The sequence below is a fragment of the Sebastes umbrosus genome, chromosome 1 (assembly GCF_015220745.1).
Source record: "Sebastes umbrosus isolate fSebUmb1 chromosome 1, fSebUmb1.pri, whole genome shotgun sequence".
NCBI lineage: Eukaryota > Metazoa > Chordata > Actinopteri > Perciformes > Sebastidae > Sebastes > Sebastes umbrosus.
Window position 1 is genome coordinate 11,709,196 of NC_051269.1, and position 20,211 is coordinate 11,729,406.

General features: G+C 39.8%; 1 protein-coding gene across 2 annotated transcripts; it reads right to left on the bottom strand.

Moving 5' to 3' along the window:
- Positions 1-655: 655 nt before the first annotated feature.
- On the bottom strand, positions 656-19,916 carry LOC119497500 (migration and invasion inhibitory protein). 2 transcript variants are annotated; one of them, XM_037785682.1, is made up of 10 exons: positions 19,836-19,916; positions 8,066-8,341; positions 5,406-5,599; positions 4,604-4,709; positions 4,396-4,507; positions 4,210-4,289; positions 3,987-4,113; positions 2,614-2,710; positions 2,339-2,458; positions 656-2,097 (listed from the first exon to the last, which is right to left on the bottom strand). In XM_037785682.1, the coding sequence occupies exons 2-10, from the start codon at positions 8,307-8,309 to the stop codon at positions 1,966-1,968; spliced, it is 1,212 nt and encodes a 403-aa protein (XP_037641610.1). In that variant the 5' UTR covers positions 8,310-8,341; positions 19,836-19,916; the 3' UTR covers positions 656-1,965. The 2 variants fall into 2 exon arrangements, with proteins under 2 accessions (XP_037641610.1, XP_037641602.1); XM_037785674.1 differs by lacking the exon at positions 19,836-19,916 and having other exon boundaries at positions 8,066-8,435.
- Positions 19,917-20,211: the final 295 nt, after the last annotated feature.

Consider the following 20,211-nt stretch of genomic DNA (forward strand, 5'->3'; position numbering starts at 1 on the left):
TCATACTTTCAGTGTTTAACTGGATAAAGCATAAAACGTGACCAGCAGAAGTGAAACCTTTTATTTATTTAGTTTCATGTTTGACCTACTTGTGGGTTTTGGTGCACCGATCTTGTATACTGTATGCTACTGCTGACTAATCCCCAAAAGTACAGTATAACAGTTAAAGGTACTATTGATAACATTGATAACATTCAGCCACTGGATGCCACGTTCTCCCTCCTCCGTTCCATTTCATTCACGTCACAAACCTGCATATTTTATGGTTGAGGGATTGAGACACAGTGTCAAGTGATGAATCTTTCGTGGTGGAGTAATGAAGTAATTTTGCAACATGCAGCCATAGGCCTATATTAGGTGTATCTGCATTTTTTTTTTTTTTTTGCTGAAGTCACATCCTGAAATTTGTGGTGATGTAGTGCAGATTTTTCACATCACTCCGATGATATCTGTACTGAGCAGGCACAATGTTCGCAGTGATTGATGGATCTTATTGATCTCAAGTAAGCAAGTTTCAGATCCTGTTAATTTCTATGCTGTGTGAAAAGGAAACCAGTGGCTGCCTGAAGGTAGAAACATTTTAATGTAAAATAGTACAGCATGCTTTGAAAAGGGGTTGTTAGTATTCATGATTTGAAAGAAGTGGGCTAAAACATGAAAAAGACTCATTTATTTACCAATGAAGTAAATCACCTGTTTAATCTCCCTTTGATAAATACCAATCATCTGGTACCTTTCTTCAAAATACCATTGCTGTCTGAAAAGTTCATGTAAGCCCTACTTCAACATCTGAAGTGTTGGATTATTGATCTATGACCTAAGTAGGATGTTGTAGTTTCAAGTCAACTAGCGTTGCTGCAGCTCATAATAGCTGTCTAAAGTAAATGAGCAGCAGAGCATAAAAAAAAAACATGCATGCCATATGAGGATTTGAAGATATGATGATATAATTTCCCTTCACAACTGCTTGCGGTAAAAATCAAAGCTTCATCTCACACAAAGCTCCGCTCTCATGTCACGGCCTCCCAGTTCTAAGATGACGATCAACAGTCTGCCTCCCAGATAACGGCACACGGCTGACGCTTTGCTTTGAACAAGCTGTTTGTGCTACAACATCAAAGTATTGCAGCTTCAACACTCAACAGGAGGAAATCATAAATATATTCCAGTTGAACTTGAATCAACACAACCTTTACTTTGAGTTCATTCCATTGGTGTTTTTGGTTGATTTCATTGAATGTGTCCTGACACGTTTTGTTTAAACTATCTAATTTATTCAAATATGTTAGCGTGCAAGACACTATGTGGAAACACTGAGGTGTTATGGCTGGGATTGCTTGCTTTGACATTAAGTATAGGTGGTTGTGGTTTCCTGTGAACCCTCTGTACTGTAGAGCCTCAGTGTTTCTACACGGTTTTCTGTCCCACAGTCAAAAGTGTTAAAGGAAGTTAAAAACAGAAGTATGCGTGAACCTAAGAGCCAAAGCAAACAGCTGACGAGGACAGCCGAGGTGATTCAAAATGACTTCCTTAAGGTTGTGAAATTCACAAAGCAAACTCAAATTTAAACTTCGCTATGTGATTCTAAAAGAGTCTCCAGTGTGGCGTAACGTTATGAGGTCTTGCTTCACGTCTGTGAGGCTGCTGACAGTCACATGTGGAGTCTAAATCTATCCTAACTTTTTTTCAGATCAGAACAAATAAAATGCAACATGAAATATGCTTCTCTGTCATGTAAACTATTCCCATTTCATTAAGCTGGCATGTTATTAATCACATTATTTATATAACATAACATGTGGCATTTAATTCTCTAAGTCATTACATTCTTGACAATTTCCATTTACAAAATTAAAATACAATACAGAGACTTAAAACACGAGCATATAAAAGGAAATCATTTTGGGTGGCGTTATATGGCTCAGGAACTGCAATCATCACTTCAAAATAGACTTTGATTGTTTGTCAGTGCAAAGGGTAAAATGTGCTTCCTAGTTTTCTTTTGGAAGAGAAGTGTTGGAAGTTGTGACGAGCCAAGCGAGACACATCTGAGATCTGGTCAGAGATTTTACCAGACACTCTGGCTGCAGCGAGATCCTGAAAAATATTAAAATCACCATGTGAGAATTGTGGCGTGTTTTGTCCTCACAAGATTCAACATTGATCTTTTTCGTTGACATTGTTCAATAATACTTATTGGGACACTTTATGGAACTGAGCCATCCTTAATATTATTACTTTAACATGTGCTTTTCCTACAATGACGAATCTAAATGTCTGTGAAAAAGGTCTAGAATATTTTAGTTGGAGATACGTTAGGAAGCCTGCAGTGCGTCACCTCCAGTTCCTGGTTCTGTGATTCGGTGGAGCTCTTCATATTCAGACTGCTCCGCAGATCGAGGCTGCTGGGCGGCGGCAGTGTGCTCTGACCTGTGTTCGACCAGCCTGACAGACAGTGCTGGACAAGACCAGGGATTTACATGGAAGATGAAAAATGACTTTAGTGCACTGATTAACTAAACATATAGGTTTACACAATATGTAAAGATCTCAGAGGGGAAGTGGCACAGCTTAGAAGTCATAACTTGTCATGCAGCGGGGTCCCTTACTCACCGATGGTAACCCCAAACTATCAGAGGGGTCAAAACTGCATCGCCGATGAGCTTTGTACTTGTGAGGTGGCAAGAGGGTGGAGCGAGGGATGCTGACCCTTACAAATAAAACAAAAATAAAACTCATGAGACAAAAGATATGCTCTATATATATATATTATATATAACTTAAACTTGACAAAAACATGAAGGAAAAAAAAATTTGTAAAAGGCTTTGCATTGATTTTAAAGTCCTACCCAACCTCTTTCTGCAGGGATTGTTAAACATTTTCATGACCCACAAATAGACAAATTTTAGGCCACAGACTCACGATTTATCCTCATCAATCACTCAGGATTTTTGATGTTTTCAAAGTGTTATACAATGGCTGATAATAAATCCTCAAAAAGGGAAAAGGTGACTCGTATGGTTAGTTACAGCCCTAAAGTAAAGCCAGGAACAAGACTTATTTCAGACTGTAATACATAAACGACAAGGAAAATAACACAGTATAAAAAAAGGTCTCAGCTGCACCCAAGGGTTAAGTGCTCTGTAATCTCAAGAAACAGATTCTGCAATCAAATTTAGAATCTGTAGGCAACGGGATTTTGGTATCGAAAACATTCTGGTTTCCGTTTGTAGTCAGAGTAGTATTGACCAATCACATTTGAGCAGGCTTTGGTTGAATGCAGGTAAACAGTCCATGTGGAGAGCAAAAGAGGCAGAACGCATTGGCTGAAATGCAATCTGGAAACCCGCCGGCTATCGTCTGACGATGATTACGCTTTTTATTGGTTTAAAATTAGCTTGTAAACTGGCTACTTGTGAAACAATCCGGTCGTACACGTCGTCTCTCAACTCCAGTCTCGCATCTCAAGTTGCTCCATCAGCTGACTACGGGCGTTTCACTCTTAGTTGATTCTGCTACAATCTCCCTGAGCCAATCATATCGTTGCTATCAAATTTTAAAACTGTTCTCCTCTCTGCTGCTGTCAGTTGTCATTGCAGTACAAACCGATGCAACCTGCCTCCACCCCATCACCTCCAGTCCTCATCATATTCAGTGCCCAGTCCTGCTCCACATCCCTTCATTGGATCTTCAGCAACGCCCTTCACCACCGTCACCATCAGTGTCTATACTCCGAGGGGAATATTCCTAATCTCACCATGGCGTCACTACTCCCTTTAGTATACTACGTCACGATGGCGTCTGATCGCCAAAGACTTTGCACTCTTCATCTTATCATGCACCATATAATAAATGGTTGTTCAATCGAAATGGGAGTCTCTCCTGATTGAAATATATCCGCTTGCCCGACTGATAGCTGATGGGTTCGAAGAATGAGTGCTCTGTTGTGGTCATAAAAGGCGGTTAAAGTTCACATGATCATTACCTGATGAGAGCCGGTTCAGCAATAGTGTGAGGCCGGGAGGATTTGTGCTCTTTGCACACCGGGCAGCACTCCTGAGAGTGAAGTGGGACGGGGAACAGTCTGCTGTTAATCCTGTAAGAGAACGTACCTGAACAAAAAGGTGAGCAAGCAGAGATGAGAAATATTTCAGCCATCATGAAAAGACAAAGGAGACTAAGCTATTCAAACAAATAACCCCTCTTACATTGATGAGTATCCTTGTTAGCCTCTGGACCGTCCTTGTCAGATAGCAGCGGCAGGACTGAACGGTTCTCCTTAGGAAGTCTATGAGGAAAGCAAATTAATAGTCATTTCATGAAGCCATCATCTATCACAGGTAAACCTGACATACACAATCAGCTGCAAGCGCAATCAAAGGTGAAGCACTCACTCCGCTTGTGGGCCGTGGACACACTCATCTTTATTGAGCGATCGAAACGTGCGCAGGTCATTGAAGAACTCGTCAGAGCGCTCTATCAAGGAGTCTTCAGCATCCAGGACTCCTTGGAGGGTAAAAAATATCACCTGTTAGGGCTCTGTTAGATGATTGTATGTCAATAAGAAAGAGGCATGCAGACAGAGAGAGCAATAAGGCGTACCTGCTATCCAGTCATACCCGAGTAAAGGATGCAAATGATGCCTGTCTGAGGCAGATGTCTCTTCGCATTCATCAGACTGAAATGTGACTCGACTCCGTGCCTCCCTCTGCAAAAATCAAACAAGTGGTGCAGCGTATTAGTGGTCAGCATGTTCTACTTCAATTCTTTTCAGCAAATCTGCTGTTAAAAGAAATAATTCATCCTACTGTAAAACCAACACACAGCGTAACATTGCATGAGTGTTGGCCTTGTTGTTCCACCTGTGCCTTCTCCCAAATTTAAAGGGTCGTAGGTTAACAGCTTGAAAAAAAAAAAAGCTTCAGAATATCATTATTTTTTTCTGAGCAGCTCAACCATGCTTTAACAAATGACTACTGTAGTCCGTGGGAGTGACTAGAGCAGAAAATATAGGATATAACAATAATATTGGACTTTTGAACCCACAGTGCAAATGTTTGGTTTCAAATAAACTGAATTATGTTGAAAAAGTTGTTCCGAGACAACTGCTGAACATTTTATTCTTCCTTCAAGGTGTAAAACATGACGAAGACTGAGCTATAGAAACCATCTCACAGCCAGGTCCTGTGAGTTTCCAGCGACATGGGGGTGAGTACCTTTTTCAGTTTGGGATGAATTATTCCTTTAAGCCAACCAGTTTTGACGATGCTGCTTACTTTAGGAGATAACTGAGATTTAGGGAACATAGTCCGGGTCGTGCTGATGATCTACTTAACATCGTACAGCTAGTTTTAGAAAACAGAGACAAACTTGAGTAGACTGTCCTCTGTTCTTTTTTTCTTACCTGTTCTTTGCTGTGATTTACTAGAAAGGACTTGGTGGTGGCTGGCCTCATATCCTGGATCCTGCTGTGGACAAGAGGATATCTGCTGCTGTCTTTGAACAGGTCTGATGGTGTTGTACGTTCAGCAGTCCCTCCTCTGTGCTTGCAGGTCAAAGACGGTGTTGAAGATGTGCTCTGGATGCCTGTACATGTATCTGATGGAGACACACAGGAACAGATTTCTCCATCAATGCTTTTTTTATTTGTCACATGCACACGACAGACTTGCAGTGAAATTTAACGTGATAAGCAACACAAAGCAACCAAAACTTAATATGCAACATGAAAAGACAGTAAAAAAGGTCAAAGTACAAGAAATATCATTAAAAATAAAAAATATAAAAATCACATATTAGTAGTGTAGTACATTATTATGTCAAGTAGTTTGACAAAAAAAGCTTTTTCCAGACCTTTCAACAGCATTCACCACCTTAACCCTCATCCTACCAACCCATTTAACATACAAGGACCCCAACAATAAACTGCTGTAAGTAACAACCATCACAGCAAAATGTTAACTTATTTCTTCTCAAAACAGTATTAGTTATGTAATTAATGTCATATGAAAAAATGATTACTGATTATTACTTTAGGAAGGTTATAGTTAATTTCCATTTTGTGTAACATGAAAGTAGACACGGCACATCAAGAAATCTGTGTTTGCTGCATCTGTGTGGGACTCCTTCAAAATGACTGACAGACTACCCCTACCCCCCATGATAGTGTGTGATGCTTTAAATTAGGACCCACGGCAAACATCTATCTACAATATCTATCTATTCTATTTTACCTATTAAAATTGCATAGGCTGCAATTGTGTGCTTTGGATTGGGGTCCCCCAGGACCTTCCTTGGTCTTTTTTAAAAAGCACTAATTAAAAAGAAAACAATGATATGAAGTCATTAGGAACAAACTGATTTACAAAGTCATGAAAAGTTTGAATGATAGAATAAATCACCTGTGAGATATGACAAACAGTAGTATACCTCTGGGGTCTGCAGGGACCCCCAGTTGGTAAGATGAGGGTTAATATGTGTCCAAAAAAGTTGTATACTTTACATCTGTGCTATCTCCAATGTTAAGCATTACTCCATCCGCTGAGATACAGCTGACAGGAAAAAGCTGTAAATGTACCTTGAGTTAACTAGTTACCGCTTACAAAGTACTTTACAATGAATTACATTTAGCTATTTGTTTAGTAGTTTTTAAAATACATTTTAGGGAGTTAAACTTGGGTATGGCACTTGGGTTAAACAAAACGTTGCCAAAATATCTCTACGCTTTGAGTTTAATGCACTGAGTGAGTGCATTGAACAAGTCAATAATTGGATGTGCCAGAATTTTCTTTAGCTGAACAAAGACAAAACTGAGGTCGTAGTTTTTGGAGCCAAAAAGGAAAGATTAAAAGTTAGTGCTCGGCTACAATCTGTAATGTTAAAAAGCTCGGAGCAAGCCAGAAATCTTGGTGTAGTCATGGACTCTGACCTGAGCTTTAACAGCCATATTAAGACAATTACAAAGACAGCCTTCTATCACCTGAAGAATATAGCAAGAATTAGAGGACTGATGTCTCAGCAGGATTTGGAAAAACTAGTCCATGCATTTATCTTCAGCTGACTTGACTACTGTAACGGCGTCTTTACTGGTCTTCCTAAAAAATGGATCAGACAGCTGCAGCTGATTCAGGACGCTGCTGCTGCTAGAGTCCTCACTAAGACCAAGAAAGTGGATCATATCAGTCCAGTTCTGAGGTCTCTACACTGGCTCCCTGTCTCTCAGAGAATTGATTTCTAAATACTGCTGCTGGTTTACAAAGCACTAAATGGTTTAAGGCCAAAATACATGTCTGATCTTCTGCTGTGTTCTGAACCATCCAGACCTCTCAGGTCATCTGGATCAGGTCTGCTTAGTGTCCCCAGAGTCACAACTAAACATGCAGAAGAAGCAGCGTTCAGTTTTTATGCACCAAATATCTGGAACAAGCTCCCAGAAACCTGCAGGACCAACTCCAACTCTGAGTTCTTTTAAATCAAAGCTTTAAACTTTCCTGTTTGCTGATGCCTTTTATTAACCCAGATAATGATCTTATACTGCACTAGAGCTTCTACTCTTGTGTGTTGTACTCTATTTTAGCTTCTATCCTAGCTTTTATTTTTAGCTTGTTTTTATTTTCTAATCTTTAATGTTTTATAACTGTTTTAATTATGTCTTAATGTTCTTTTGCACTTTGTCTTAATGTTCTTGAATGTTAATGTAAAGCACTTTGAATTGCCCTGTTGCTGAAATGTGCTCTACAAATAAAGCTGCCTTACCTTGCCTAATGTGATGTGAAGTGAAGTGAAGTGAAGTGAAGTGAAGTGAAGTGAAGTGAAGTGAAGTGAAGTGAAGTGAAGTGTCTGGGTCAAGCTCAAGCATGCCAAAATAGTTTTACCTAGTTACAGAATGTAGTGCAGAGATTTAAAAATAATACAAATGAGGACATCTTGGACGAAACACCAGTGTTGTAAGGTAGGCTTACTCAGCTACCTTTAGCTACCTTTAGCTACCTTTAGCTACCTTTAGCTACCTCATATAAATGTCTCTGGTGTCTTTAGCTTCATGTAAACAAACAGTTTAATTACCTGCAAATCTCACGGAGGGTTTGGAGCGGGCGAACCGGGCAGGACCTCTGTCCCCGTCGCTCAGGGTGAGCATCTCTGTCCTCTCTGTTGTCCTCTCCTCAGCCTGGTCCTCGTCCTCTCTCTCCCTCTTGCGGCTCTGCCTGCAGCCGTCCTGTCGCTCCTCTTCCTCTCTCTTCTTCTGCTTCAGCTGGTTCAGCAGCTCTTTGTTCCGCTCCCGTAAAACGTCCAGTCGGTCCACAGACATGTTTATTTAAATGTATATATATATTTATGTCTCTACAGGGACAAACAGGGACAGACAGGGACAGACAGGGACAGCTTCCTGCTTCTCTTGTGTGATTTAAACCAGACTCCTCCTGCAGCTAGGCTACATCTCCATGACAACGAGCTAGCAACAATGATCTGATTGGCTGAGAGCCGTCTAACCAGCATGCCTTGCAAACGTCCGAGGTTTTCTCTTAAAGGGCCAGACACACATTTAACCTGCAGCACATGGTGTTGACCAACAGGGGGAGCTGTTTACTTAACTAGTGACTCTGGACAGAGGTGATGCTGGTCAGCAGGCTAATACACATAATGCACATTAGTTAATAACATGCTTTAATGGAGTATGATTGTGGTATTTCTTCAACCATAAGTGTGCTAGCCTACATTTACCTTATTGTCTTCAAATCCCAACATTGAATTGAAGTATTGCCTGTGAGGCCAAAGCCTGATATTGAACACGTGCAATGTAAATGTGCAATAACACATTGGTCACTTTTGCAATGTAAATACTGTAAATCTACTTTAACGAATATGTGCAATAACATGCTGATCACTCTGTGCAATAATTATATGATTATCTGATGGGGACTTTGTGCAATAATCTGGCAAAACTGTAATCTGGCAAAACTGTAATCTGGCAAAACTGTCATCTCATCAATATACATATTGTATTTTTATATTTTATATTGTATTATATTTTATATTACACTATCTCTTTTTTTATTGTATTATCTTTTTTAGCACCTATGGGATTGTAACAATCTAATTTCGTTGTACTAGACCATGACAATTAAGAGCTTGAATCTTGAAGCACATTAGTTAATAACATGCTTTAATGGAGTATGATTTACATTGTGATATTTCTTCAACCATGAGTGTGCTAGCCTATATTTTCCTTATTGTCTTCAAATCCCAACATTGAATTGAAGTATTGCCTGTGAGGCCAAAGCCTGATATAGTTTAGTTGTTCATGAAAAGGTGAAACACTGGCTGAAACTAAACCAAACCTGTGATCACTGATTATTGATTGGGAACATACAGTACATATGTAAATTGATTGTAATGTACGATGTACGATTTTTTAAAATGTATTTTCTTTTTCTTAAAAGCCTGACCAGGGACAAGGTCTGCAAATTAGCTATGGCTAGAAGTCCTATATACCTTGCATCGGTTGCACTTTAATTAAGTGTAAGAATCCCTATGCATTGTCCCTGTCAAATAAACTAATAAATACATTTTAAAAAAACCCATTAAAAACGTGGCAATGAGATTTACGTTTCAGTAGGATCCAATGGGCATTGGGACTGAGTGCCACAGACAGGGACAAGGACCAAACCAATGTTGGTTTTGGTCTTTTAATTGGATTTGTTGACAATAACAAAAATATAGGCTAGTATATTGACGGCCTTATATCCTTAAATACTGTACGTAAAGTCCTGCATTCAAACAAAGTTGTCAGATATACATAGAAAACATAAACATAGTATATCAGAAGATCATACATTTTGTTGTGGCATCTGAATCTGCAGAGTAAAATACAGCTGTTAAGGAAAAACAGTGGAGTAAATAGTAGGGAACAATATTTTCCTCTGAAATGTAGTGGAGTCGAGAGGATTAAGTACCTCAAAATCGTACTTAGTATATCTTGATTAAATGTCAATTACTACTATCGGTTAAGGAATGCCACTGTTACCAATAAGAGTCTATCCACAAAATCACGTTGTTTATTTCTATTGTCAGGTCAAATTACTTCATAAAGCCCTTCATAAGGCATCTTTCAAAGAATTTGACAGAAACTGAGCCTAACTAAATATAACTGAAGAAAAATGTCTAAATACTGTAATTTACATTAAAACCAAAGATCAAGATAGTGTGTTGAAGACATAACAAGCCTTCAAAGCCTAGTTGAGCCTAAACAGTACCACTACAGCTGCAGCGAGAACAGGGGCAAAATAGAAAACCATATTAGGTAGAAAGAAGGAATAAACTTCAGGCCAAGAGATTCAAAGAGGAAACTCCTACATGGACATCTACAAGATGTGCCAGGACAAAATAATGAGCCCAGGAGTAACATAAAAGTACGAGTAGATGTCAGCAAGGTTTACAACAACAACCTGTACGCCATATCTTCATAATTCAAGCTCACTCATTTCATGATCAGTTAAGGTTAAAATTGTGAGAACAAGTATCTAAAATCATATTTACTCAGAGATACAGCAATAACAACAAACTCTATATTATCCACTTTTGCACCATATCAGGAGCCAATTGCAACTGTGCCTGCACATTGCCAGAAAGCAACTAAAATCCACTTCAGGGTCTGACGTCGTCCTCATCGGGAGGGAGGACAAATGTCATGTGAGAAGGAACTCAAACTTGAACATCTTGAAATGTCAGATGAGGACCGTTCCCCTACATGCACAAACCTTTAAATGACAGCAGGTCATAGACAGAGGCATTGAAATTATATTTTAACTTTTATCAGAGTAGCCTTTTGAATTTTACACTCAGTGTAAAAATCTAATAATAATAATACGAAAGCTCAGCCATAAACTTCACCGATACAAAGATTATAATGTTCAGTTTTGATTGACACCGTCAGAGAGGTGTTAATTATCAGCAGTGACAGCATGTGGTTACTGTTTTCACATTGTGAGTCTGTGTGTGAGTCATCATGGTCAAATGTGGTCCCGGATACACCTACTGTAGCGGGGAACTACCACAGAGGAGGTTTTGAGTACTTTGTCAGGTGTTTATATGTCTGTGGAAACATTTTGTCACTGTGATAGCGCCATAACAGTGTAAGATGCAATCATGAAACTTTACAGGTGTGTAGTTGAGATCAAAATGAAGGTTGAGTTTTAAGATGGGCATGGTCTGAGCAAGGGGGGCGACTGGTGTGATCCCATTGCAAGATGGTCTCTAGTCTAACTATATGTTTATTGTGGAGGTTGAATTGGACTACATTATATTGGGAGCTCTTGATATTTTGCTCACCCCATTTGCTACACCCCATTTTACCATATACTACCATACTATTTAGTATGCCAGAAAAAAATATTTGGTATGTCCTAATACATAGTATGTCAAATGCAGATATATAAATATTAATGAATGCGGATATACAGTATGAGTAAATGGTAAATGGACTTGCATTTATACAGCGCTTTTTTAGTCTTCCGACCACTCAAAGCGCTTTACACTACATGTCAGCATTCACCCATTCACACACACATTCATACACTGATAGCAGACGCTGCTAAGGTGCCAACTTTGCCCATCAGGATCTAATCTAAATACTCATTCACACACTGCCACATCAGCCTTCGGGAGCAATTTGGGGTTAAGTGTCTTGCTCAAGGACACATCGAAATGTGACCTGGAGCAGCCAAGGATCGAACCACCGACGGTAGAGCCGTCCCAATTGTATGTATACTGCATGCAGCAGTACGTACTTTGTAAGGGCAGCTGCAGTATGTACTAAAAGTAAAAAGTAAAAGTATTGGATTTGGAACGTAGCCATAATTTCTTGCTGATTTCCCTTGTACAGTAGTTATTTGTTGGTAGGTAGGTTATATGTTGGCTGATAGTTGAAGGATCAACATGTTGATTCTCTCCACTGTATCACTCTCAGAGGACAACCTGTGCTTGTAAAAATGTCAACAGTAGAACGTATTCAGCCTCTGCTGGGTGGCCTGATGACATTAGTTTATTTACATTAAACCTGTCCATCCGTGGTGGCACTAATGACAGTGTTGCAGGTGGTGCAGGGTCACAGCCATAATCATATGCCTGGTCCCCCGTGGAGCGAATGGCGTGGAACCGCGTGGGCGAGCTGCTGTTCAGTATTCCAGTCACGGCTCGTTTGCATTGAGAGCCGTCCAGGCCAGTCCGGTATGATTAGTTGACCACAGTAGTGTGGAGTTGCACCCCATTATCATTAAACGGTGGCAGTCATGAAGTCATATACTCCTCCCTGTCTCTCTAATTACACCCCCACTGTTGGGCTCCAAGCAATTACTGCCTGCCGCCAGAACGCTTCATCGTTCATTAGGCACACATAACGGACACATCAACAACAAAAACACAAGAAAAAGCTCATATTTCTGATTAACAACAAACCATCACCTTAGAAAAAATATTTTGAGGAAACGAAAAGATGTGTTTTGGAGAAAGGTGCCAAAAATAATTGAAAAATGAATCACATTGATGATTATTTTTTGTCTTGATATATTGAGGAGGGACATGTCTTTTGTCCTCATGTCCTGATTTGTGACCTGTCTTGTTCAGTGTAATGATATTGTATTGTATTGTACATTTAGGAGGCGAACTGCATCCTCATTTGAAAAAATTGTTAAATAGAGAAAGTATGCTTGATCTGTAGTTTAGGTAGACCTACAGCTGACTTTTCAAATCTACATGCAGTCTGACAGCACAATGTACCGACTGATTAATCCCAACTTTCTTTAATCACATTTTATTTTAACATCCGCAGCCATTTAGAAGAACAATGGCTTAAATATTACTAGAACGAACCATAATCATCTACACCCATGAAGAAGGAAAGTAATTTACACATCATATTGCCTTAAATAAAACTCTTTCTTTGAAATAATTAGGCCTTTTTTTTAACAGTTGAACTCACTAAGTATTTCCCTCTAACTAAATAAGCAACAATCAAAGTTAAAGTTCAGGGGAAAAAAATTCATGTGTATTTTTATTAGGAAATTATTACTTTATCCCTTAAAGTGGCAGTAGGCAGTATATTTTTGGCATCATTTGGGCAAAAATTCCATAATAACCGTTCAGCATATTGTAATACAAGTGTTCTGAGAGACTAGACTTCTGCACCTCAACATGGCTCTGTTTTCAGGCTTTACAAAAGCTAGCCCGTGACGGGAGACTTTGGCCAATCACAGGTCATTTCAAAGAGAGAGAGAGTGTTCCTATTGGCTGTGCTCCGGTCATGTGACTGGAACTTGGCATTCCTTCACCAGATTTCACAATGGCGGCAGCGTCACAAACTTTCTAATTTTACAGCTGAACAATACACTACAAGATGATTCTGAAAACATTTGAGGAGAGAAATAGTCATTACAGTAACATAATATTGATTCATATTTGATCGGCGCTGCCTAGTTTGACCGTTTGGTCGGAGTTCAGAGTGATTGACAGCCGGCTTGACAGTAGATCTCAGATCAGCTCTTACTGCTTGTTTTCCTCCTGTCTGTGAAATCTTGCAGATGCCGTTAGGAGCACCGGAGGACACAGAGGCACATGATTTTTTTCAGGTTACCTGTCCAATCTCGCCTACTTAGGCTTTAATCACAAATCTAATCTGCTTCATCAGAACTGTGCAACTCCACAGCTGCCATCAGATTTGCTTGACTTCACCTTTTTCTAACTGAAACCCAACCACTTCAAAACAAGTGAGAAGAGTTCAGACAGACTGGCAGAAGACAACAAACACAAGGCTTTCATCCAGGAGACCGCTGTTTGTGTCCCGTGTATCACGTTACAATCAGCTGTTTGATCATGTCCCATGTTTACAACGTTCAGCGTCTTTTTCCCTGTACAAACATAGTAGTTTTAAACCCAATCGTGTTGTTCTTTCCTAAACCTAACTATGGTGGTTTTGTTGTCTAATCCTAAAGTGACACCAAGTGGCCGTGACAAAGCGTTGGTATGTGACAAGTTGGCATGAGAATGTGTTGGAAAACATAGGTGAGATTCTCAGATCTCAGATATTCACATGACCATGGTTGTTCTCAGTATAGTATAGTAGTATATTCCAGTGAGAGAAGTTTTCTAAATGTCTGATATTGGAGTAATTTATTATGATTTGAATAAACCGTTAGTGATGAATGGTGTTCAATAGGAAATGATGTTCATGCCGTCAGTTGAAATGTTGTTTTGTCAGTCTGCAGGTGAGTTTGAAAAGTCTTGTCTGACTGTTCACTGTAAATCAATGAGCTTCATTTACAACATTTTTAAGTGGCAATTCATTTAGTAAAGTGTAAATAAGAGCGCTGCTTGAATAAAAGTTGTTTGCCCTGAATGCACCCAAAGATTTTCTTTTAAAAAAGACTATTTAGCTTCCTCATGACACTAAATTACACACAGAAAAACACTAAAACACTGCACGGAACTGGACACCAAATGATCTCCTGAAGAGTTGAGTAACATTTGGGATTTGTATCAAATCATATCTCAATCATCAGTAGTTATTTTAACAGCCATGACACAATGTTTTTGGATCCTGAGGTTTTTCCATTAGACAATGGAATATTTCACCAGTTTCCAGTGGAGGACAAAGACAAAGACATTCTGAGAATTATAAGATAAATCAGTGAAATTGTATTCAGGCAGGTTTATTTGACCTCCGGTTAAGCAACGGTTGAGATTCCTCTGAGTACACAGAGTCTCATTGTACATGTTGACTTTGAAAAGTGCAGTATGCCTGTGAAAACACAATTTCTACACTTCTCTTGAGTTGAGCAATTGTTCGGTGAAACCAGAGTTAGTGGTTATGCAGACCGCGCTGTGTGAGGGCTTAGAAAAGAAAACTTGGTATAACCACATGGTCAGCTGCTTGCAGCTATCTCTGCTTTTTTATCTCATCTGAAGTGTCTCTGTTGCCTCCCCGGTTGCAGAGCGGCCGATGTCGCAGTGGGAATATGAAGAGGCAAAAGGATAATAACCCGGAGCCAAGGTGCACATCCACCCTGTGTTTGTGCATGTGTGTGTGAGATTGTGGTTCAGTGGAAAAACACGGTCCATTAGTCCTTTTCAACAGCAGCCACGTCTCCCAACAAGCTCTTTATATTTTCCTGGAACCAGGCATCTCCAAATAAATACTAGTTAGGTGAGACAGTGACAAAGCACAACGAGATGAGGTAATATCAAGAGAGAAAGAGTCTGATGGAGAGGGAGGGGGGTCTGACGGAGGGGGGTGACCAACAGGATTGGTGAGGGAAGTGGTTTTCGCTGATAAAGAAAGGGAAAGGGTCGATTGTCCCCACCACTCTAGTGATAGAGGTGGATGCCATTAAGATAAGGAGGATTAGACCTGCCACCGTGCTGTCCTAGCTGCTACAACCTGAGGGACAGGTGGAGAGTAAAAGAACCCATCCGGGGGGGTTGATGTCACCTTTCAGTGACCAAAGAGACAGATGCATGCGGAGGTAATAGAATGTTGTTTGGATTAAGAGCAACTCCGTCACAAGCTTGAAAAACAGAGGAAGAAGCATTCAGATCCATCACTTCAGTAAAATAAGCAAAACCACGATGTAGCAATACTCCATTTCAAATAAAGGTTTGGCATTCAAAGTGTTACTGAAGTCAAAGACTGATTTGGGGTTCATGCACATTTTTTTTTCAAGAGTTATTATAGTCGTGCTGAAATATATATTATGCTGCTCTCATCGCTCCCCCTTTTGTTATTATTTTCAGATTATTTCTGAGTAGTTTTTACAAAATAATTTCAGAAAAAAAAATCTTGTTAGTGTCTCTGGGACGCTACAGATAATATCCACAAATGGAGAGCAGCCTTTTTTACACAGCAGTATGTTCCATCTACAATGTGCTTTTCTATTTTGTTGCAAAAACACCAAGTTAATTGAGTAGGCCTAGTAAGCTACAACACATATGCATATAACAAACATGCACTGAAAGAAACACTGACACTAACACAAACTTAAAGCAGCAGTGGGTAGAAATGGAGAAAATATGATTTAAAAAAGGTTATTTTTATAAAACAGTCACTATATCCTGACAGTAGTGCATGAGACAGGTAATCTGAAAAAAATCATGTGCCTCTGTGTCCTCCGGTGGCATCTGTAAGATTTCACAGACCGGAGGAAAACAACTAATCAGAGCCGAGCTGGAGCCTGCCGTCTCCGAGCAGCTGTCAATCACTCGCGAACTCCGATGAAATGGTCAAACTAGGCAGCGCTGATCAAATATTAATCAATATTCTGTTACTGTAATGCCTATTTCTCTCCTCAAATGTTTTCAGAAACATCTTGTAGTGTACTGTTTAGCTGTAAAATGAGAAAGTTAGTGACCCAGCAGCCATGTTGAGAACAGTTGAGGAAATACCAAACACCGCCCACCAGCCGGAGCAAACTTTTTCATTTGGAGGAGAGAAATAGGCATTACAGTAACAGAATATTGATTCATATCTGATATTTGCCTCCGTTGAATGAACAGCAAATAGGAACGCTCTCTCTCTGAAATGACCTGTGTGGACCTGTTTGGCCAAAGTAGATTTTCTTAAGCCTGAAAACAGAGCCATGAGGAGGTGCAGAAGTCTAGTTATCTCTCAGAACTCTTGAATTACAATATGCTGATAGGTTATTATGTTTTTTTTCCCCAATGATGTCAAAAACATTCTGCCTACTGCAGCTTTAACATTTCCCTATAAAAGGCCCTGCATAAGTAGATAAGTCTCTCTTTAAATGGCCTGTTTTTAACTTGTTACAGAGAATTATGCTCGGCCACGCTCGGGTTTGAGCAGGAGTGAGAGTGACATTGTGAAAATGTCCACAGTGACCCTCACGGTCTGCTGCGGTTGCCCGTATTTCAACACATCACAACCTGGAAACGGTGATCTAATGGAGGCTGATTGATGAGACGAGGACAGAGACCATGAGGTTTGCTTCAGGTCCGGTTCCTCGGAGTTAGTCAGCAGCGAGACCTCACATTGGGGCTTTTATGTCATTGCTGTGCTTAATGACCCGTGTGCTTCTCTGAGGCCGATTAAACACATGCAGTAAATCAACAGAGGAAGAACATACCAGTTTATCACAGCCTTTGTTTCGGGGCTGAGGGACGACTATGAATCTAACAGAACGCCACCGAGCTGACGGGGAGCGTGTAAGGACGACTAACTCCGACGTGTCAGACAGACGGACTGTCTCAGCAGCCACCTGTGTGTCAAACAACAATCAATGCCTCTATTTCACCCAGCAAAGCAGCCTTATATAAGCAAGACTAGAACATTGTTAGTGTTTGCAAGAAAGGACAGATGGAAGATAGTATCACCTCATCACAATAAATGAGCTTCTCGCTCGAAGACAGCTTTGCAATTAAAAACCCAAATATTCTGGGCTGGTTAATCTCGTGCTGACTGCTGGTCTAATCCCAGACATAATTAACAGGGAGAGGAGAATGTAAAGCAGTGATTACTACTATTGTCAAGCTAAAAAAATAGTGATTTCAGGCAAAAGCAAAAAGAGTAGAAATGAAAAACTGTAAGTTAAATGCTGAATAGTTAATCTGGCTACGAATAAAAACACTTTCGTATCTAGGTCTCCGATTGGAATCAAAAGAACCATTTGGTCCGTGTTGCGTAACCTGTAATTTGATGTCATTTTTTAGTTATGACACGTTTTTTTTTTTTTTTTACCAAAATATATAACCTGTCATCCAACAACAACATCCTTCTCTTCATTTTCCAAGCACACATTAGGTTTTCTGCCACAGGCTTTTAGCCAAGTTGAGCAGCCTTCTCCATCAAATACGTACAGTAGCATTCATCAACAATAGCCTAATTAAAAAGCTTTCAAGCTTGTTTTTCAGATCCACTAATCACACAGAGACAGTCCAGTGTTTGTTTATGGGCTGTGTGAGAACAAACATACGCTGCCTTAGGGCAAATAAATCTCCAATAATCGAATTTGAAGTTCCCTACTTAAACATAATCAGACTTATTCTTGCAAAAGAAACAGAGGATAATGTCTGCACTCTGCAATATCCACACTGGAAACCGCAGCAAAGTACAGATTTGATGTTTACCAGCCAGCAGCTTGTTTGAAGTTCAGTAATGATCATGACAAAATGAAACAAGCAACACATTAGCTGACAATGCTGCAACACCGAGCAGAAAGCCCCAAACACAGCTGGCAGAAAGCAAAAGGTTGTGACTCCTGGAAATGGGAGAAAAATCTTACCAGCACAGCATCGCTCTGAAAAGGAGAGAGGGGAAGAAAAAACACCACGGCGACCAGCCCTTTGAAAGCACTGATGTTCATTTACTGTGAATGAAATTAGTATAAATATGTTAGTCAGAACCGGTTATCTCCTGCAGACTGGGACAAAGATAAGGCAGCTTTCAGAAGCATAAATCTGACTTTTTATTTTAGTTTATGGCTCTCTGCAGTAGTCACATGGGTCTCCTGTTTGCACTCCATGCTTGCAGAGTGTCTTCATAATTCAGAGGGACAGAAAGATGACCTAACACCGTTATGCTTGATTACATGCTCTCTCTTGGCCTTTTCTGATTCATGTGAGTAAGAGAGGTACATCGCTTTACTTCCCTGCAGGAATAACATCATAGACCTTGACCAGACAGTGCTCACGTGTGAGACAATATGCCGCCTTACCTTAGAAGATGAATGAGTCCACATCATGAAGAGAGAGGAATATGATTCACACTATATTCAAAACCTATATCGCTAAAGCTTTGGCGGAGTATTTCAATTTATTTTGGGACCTTTTGTCAGCTGCAGGATTACAGTAGCCTAATAATCAAAGTTCTTATCCTTTTTAGGCAAAACAGGGCTTGTCCCCAAGATTGCAAAATTGTCAGATGTATGTTTTTGATTGATGTATTTAAGATATTTGTCACAGTTCAGGGAATTAAAGGTTTAGACTGTCAAAGCAAACGCGATAATAATGCGTTAACGCAAATTTGTTTTAACGGCACTAATTTCTTTAAGGCACTGACGCAATCGATCTTTCGGAGGTTGTAGCGGGCTAAATTATTATGATGACATTGGTCTTCATGCCTGTCGTAATAATATGGATAACAGTCTAAGAAATTAAATAAATGATGTGTGTGCTAGAGTGAATACTGGTACAACATGAAACTAGAAAACCTAAGGAATCCATTTGTTCCAACCATGTCATAATAGCTTGTCACGAAAGAGGTTAAATAACGCTCCAAACTTAAGCTACATTTTGGTGAGGAAAAACTGTCATGGCCATTTTCAAAGGGGTCCCTTGACCTCTGACCTCAATATATGTGAATGTAAATGGGTTCTATGGGTACCCACGAGTCTCCCCTTTACAGACATGCCCACTTTATGATAATCACATGCAGTTTGGGGCAAGTCATAGTCAAGTCAGCACACTGACAGCTGTTGTTGCCTGTTGGGCTGCAGTTTGACATGTTATGATTTGAGTATATTTTTTATACTAAATGCAGTACCTGTGAGGGTTTCTGGACAATATTTGTCATTGTTTTGTGTTGTTAATTTCCAATAATAAATATAAACATACATTTGCATAAAGCAAGCATATTTGCCACTCCCATGTTGATAAGAGTATTACATACTTGACAAATCTTCCTTTAAGGTACATTTTGAAGAGATAAAAAATGTGCGATTAATTTGCGATTAATCGCAATTAAATATTTTAATTGATTGACAGCCCTAGTTTAGATAAAGTGATGAGGAGGCAGCAGGGAGCGTTTCAATGAGTTAATGAAAAGATGACTTACAGCTGAGAGTCCAAAAACACCAGGAACACTGAACACTGGAAGAAACAAAACACTAACCAAAGCTGGAACGTTGATACAAGCTACTAAGGCAGATAACAGGAAAACAAAACTCCATATAGCAACGACGAATGAACCATCAAAAAAGAAAGGAACCGGGTTAGTATAAATAATGAGGCTAATGGGGAGGTGGGAACAGGTGAGTACAGAGCTAACGAGGGACAGGTGAACCTAATCAGGGCGGGAAAACCAACACATTCTCATCCCAACTCATCACATACTGACACTTTTCAGTCGCATGTGCTTAATGTCGTGAATTAAACAAAAACACTTGCTCAGGTTTAGGCAACAAAACCACTGGTTGGGTTTAAAACTACTA

Bases quoted from the DNA above. Each gene is read 5' to 3' on its own strand.
- LOC119497500 (XM_037785682.1), bottom strand. From the start codon at position 8,309: ATGTCTGTGGACCGACTGGACGTTTTACGGGAGCGGAACAAAGAGCTG. The intron at 4,710-5,405 runs GTAAGAAAAAAA...TGATTTTTGCAG, and splicing joins TAAATCACAGCAAAGAACAG to AGGGAGGCACGGAGTCGAGT. The intron at 2,459-2,613 runs GTGAGTAAGGGA...GGTCTTGTCCAG, and splicing joins ATAGTTTGGGGTTACCATCG to CACTGTCTGTCAGGCTGGTC.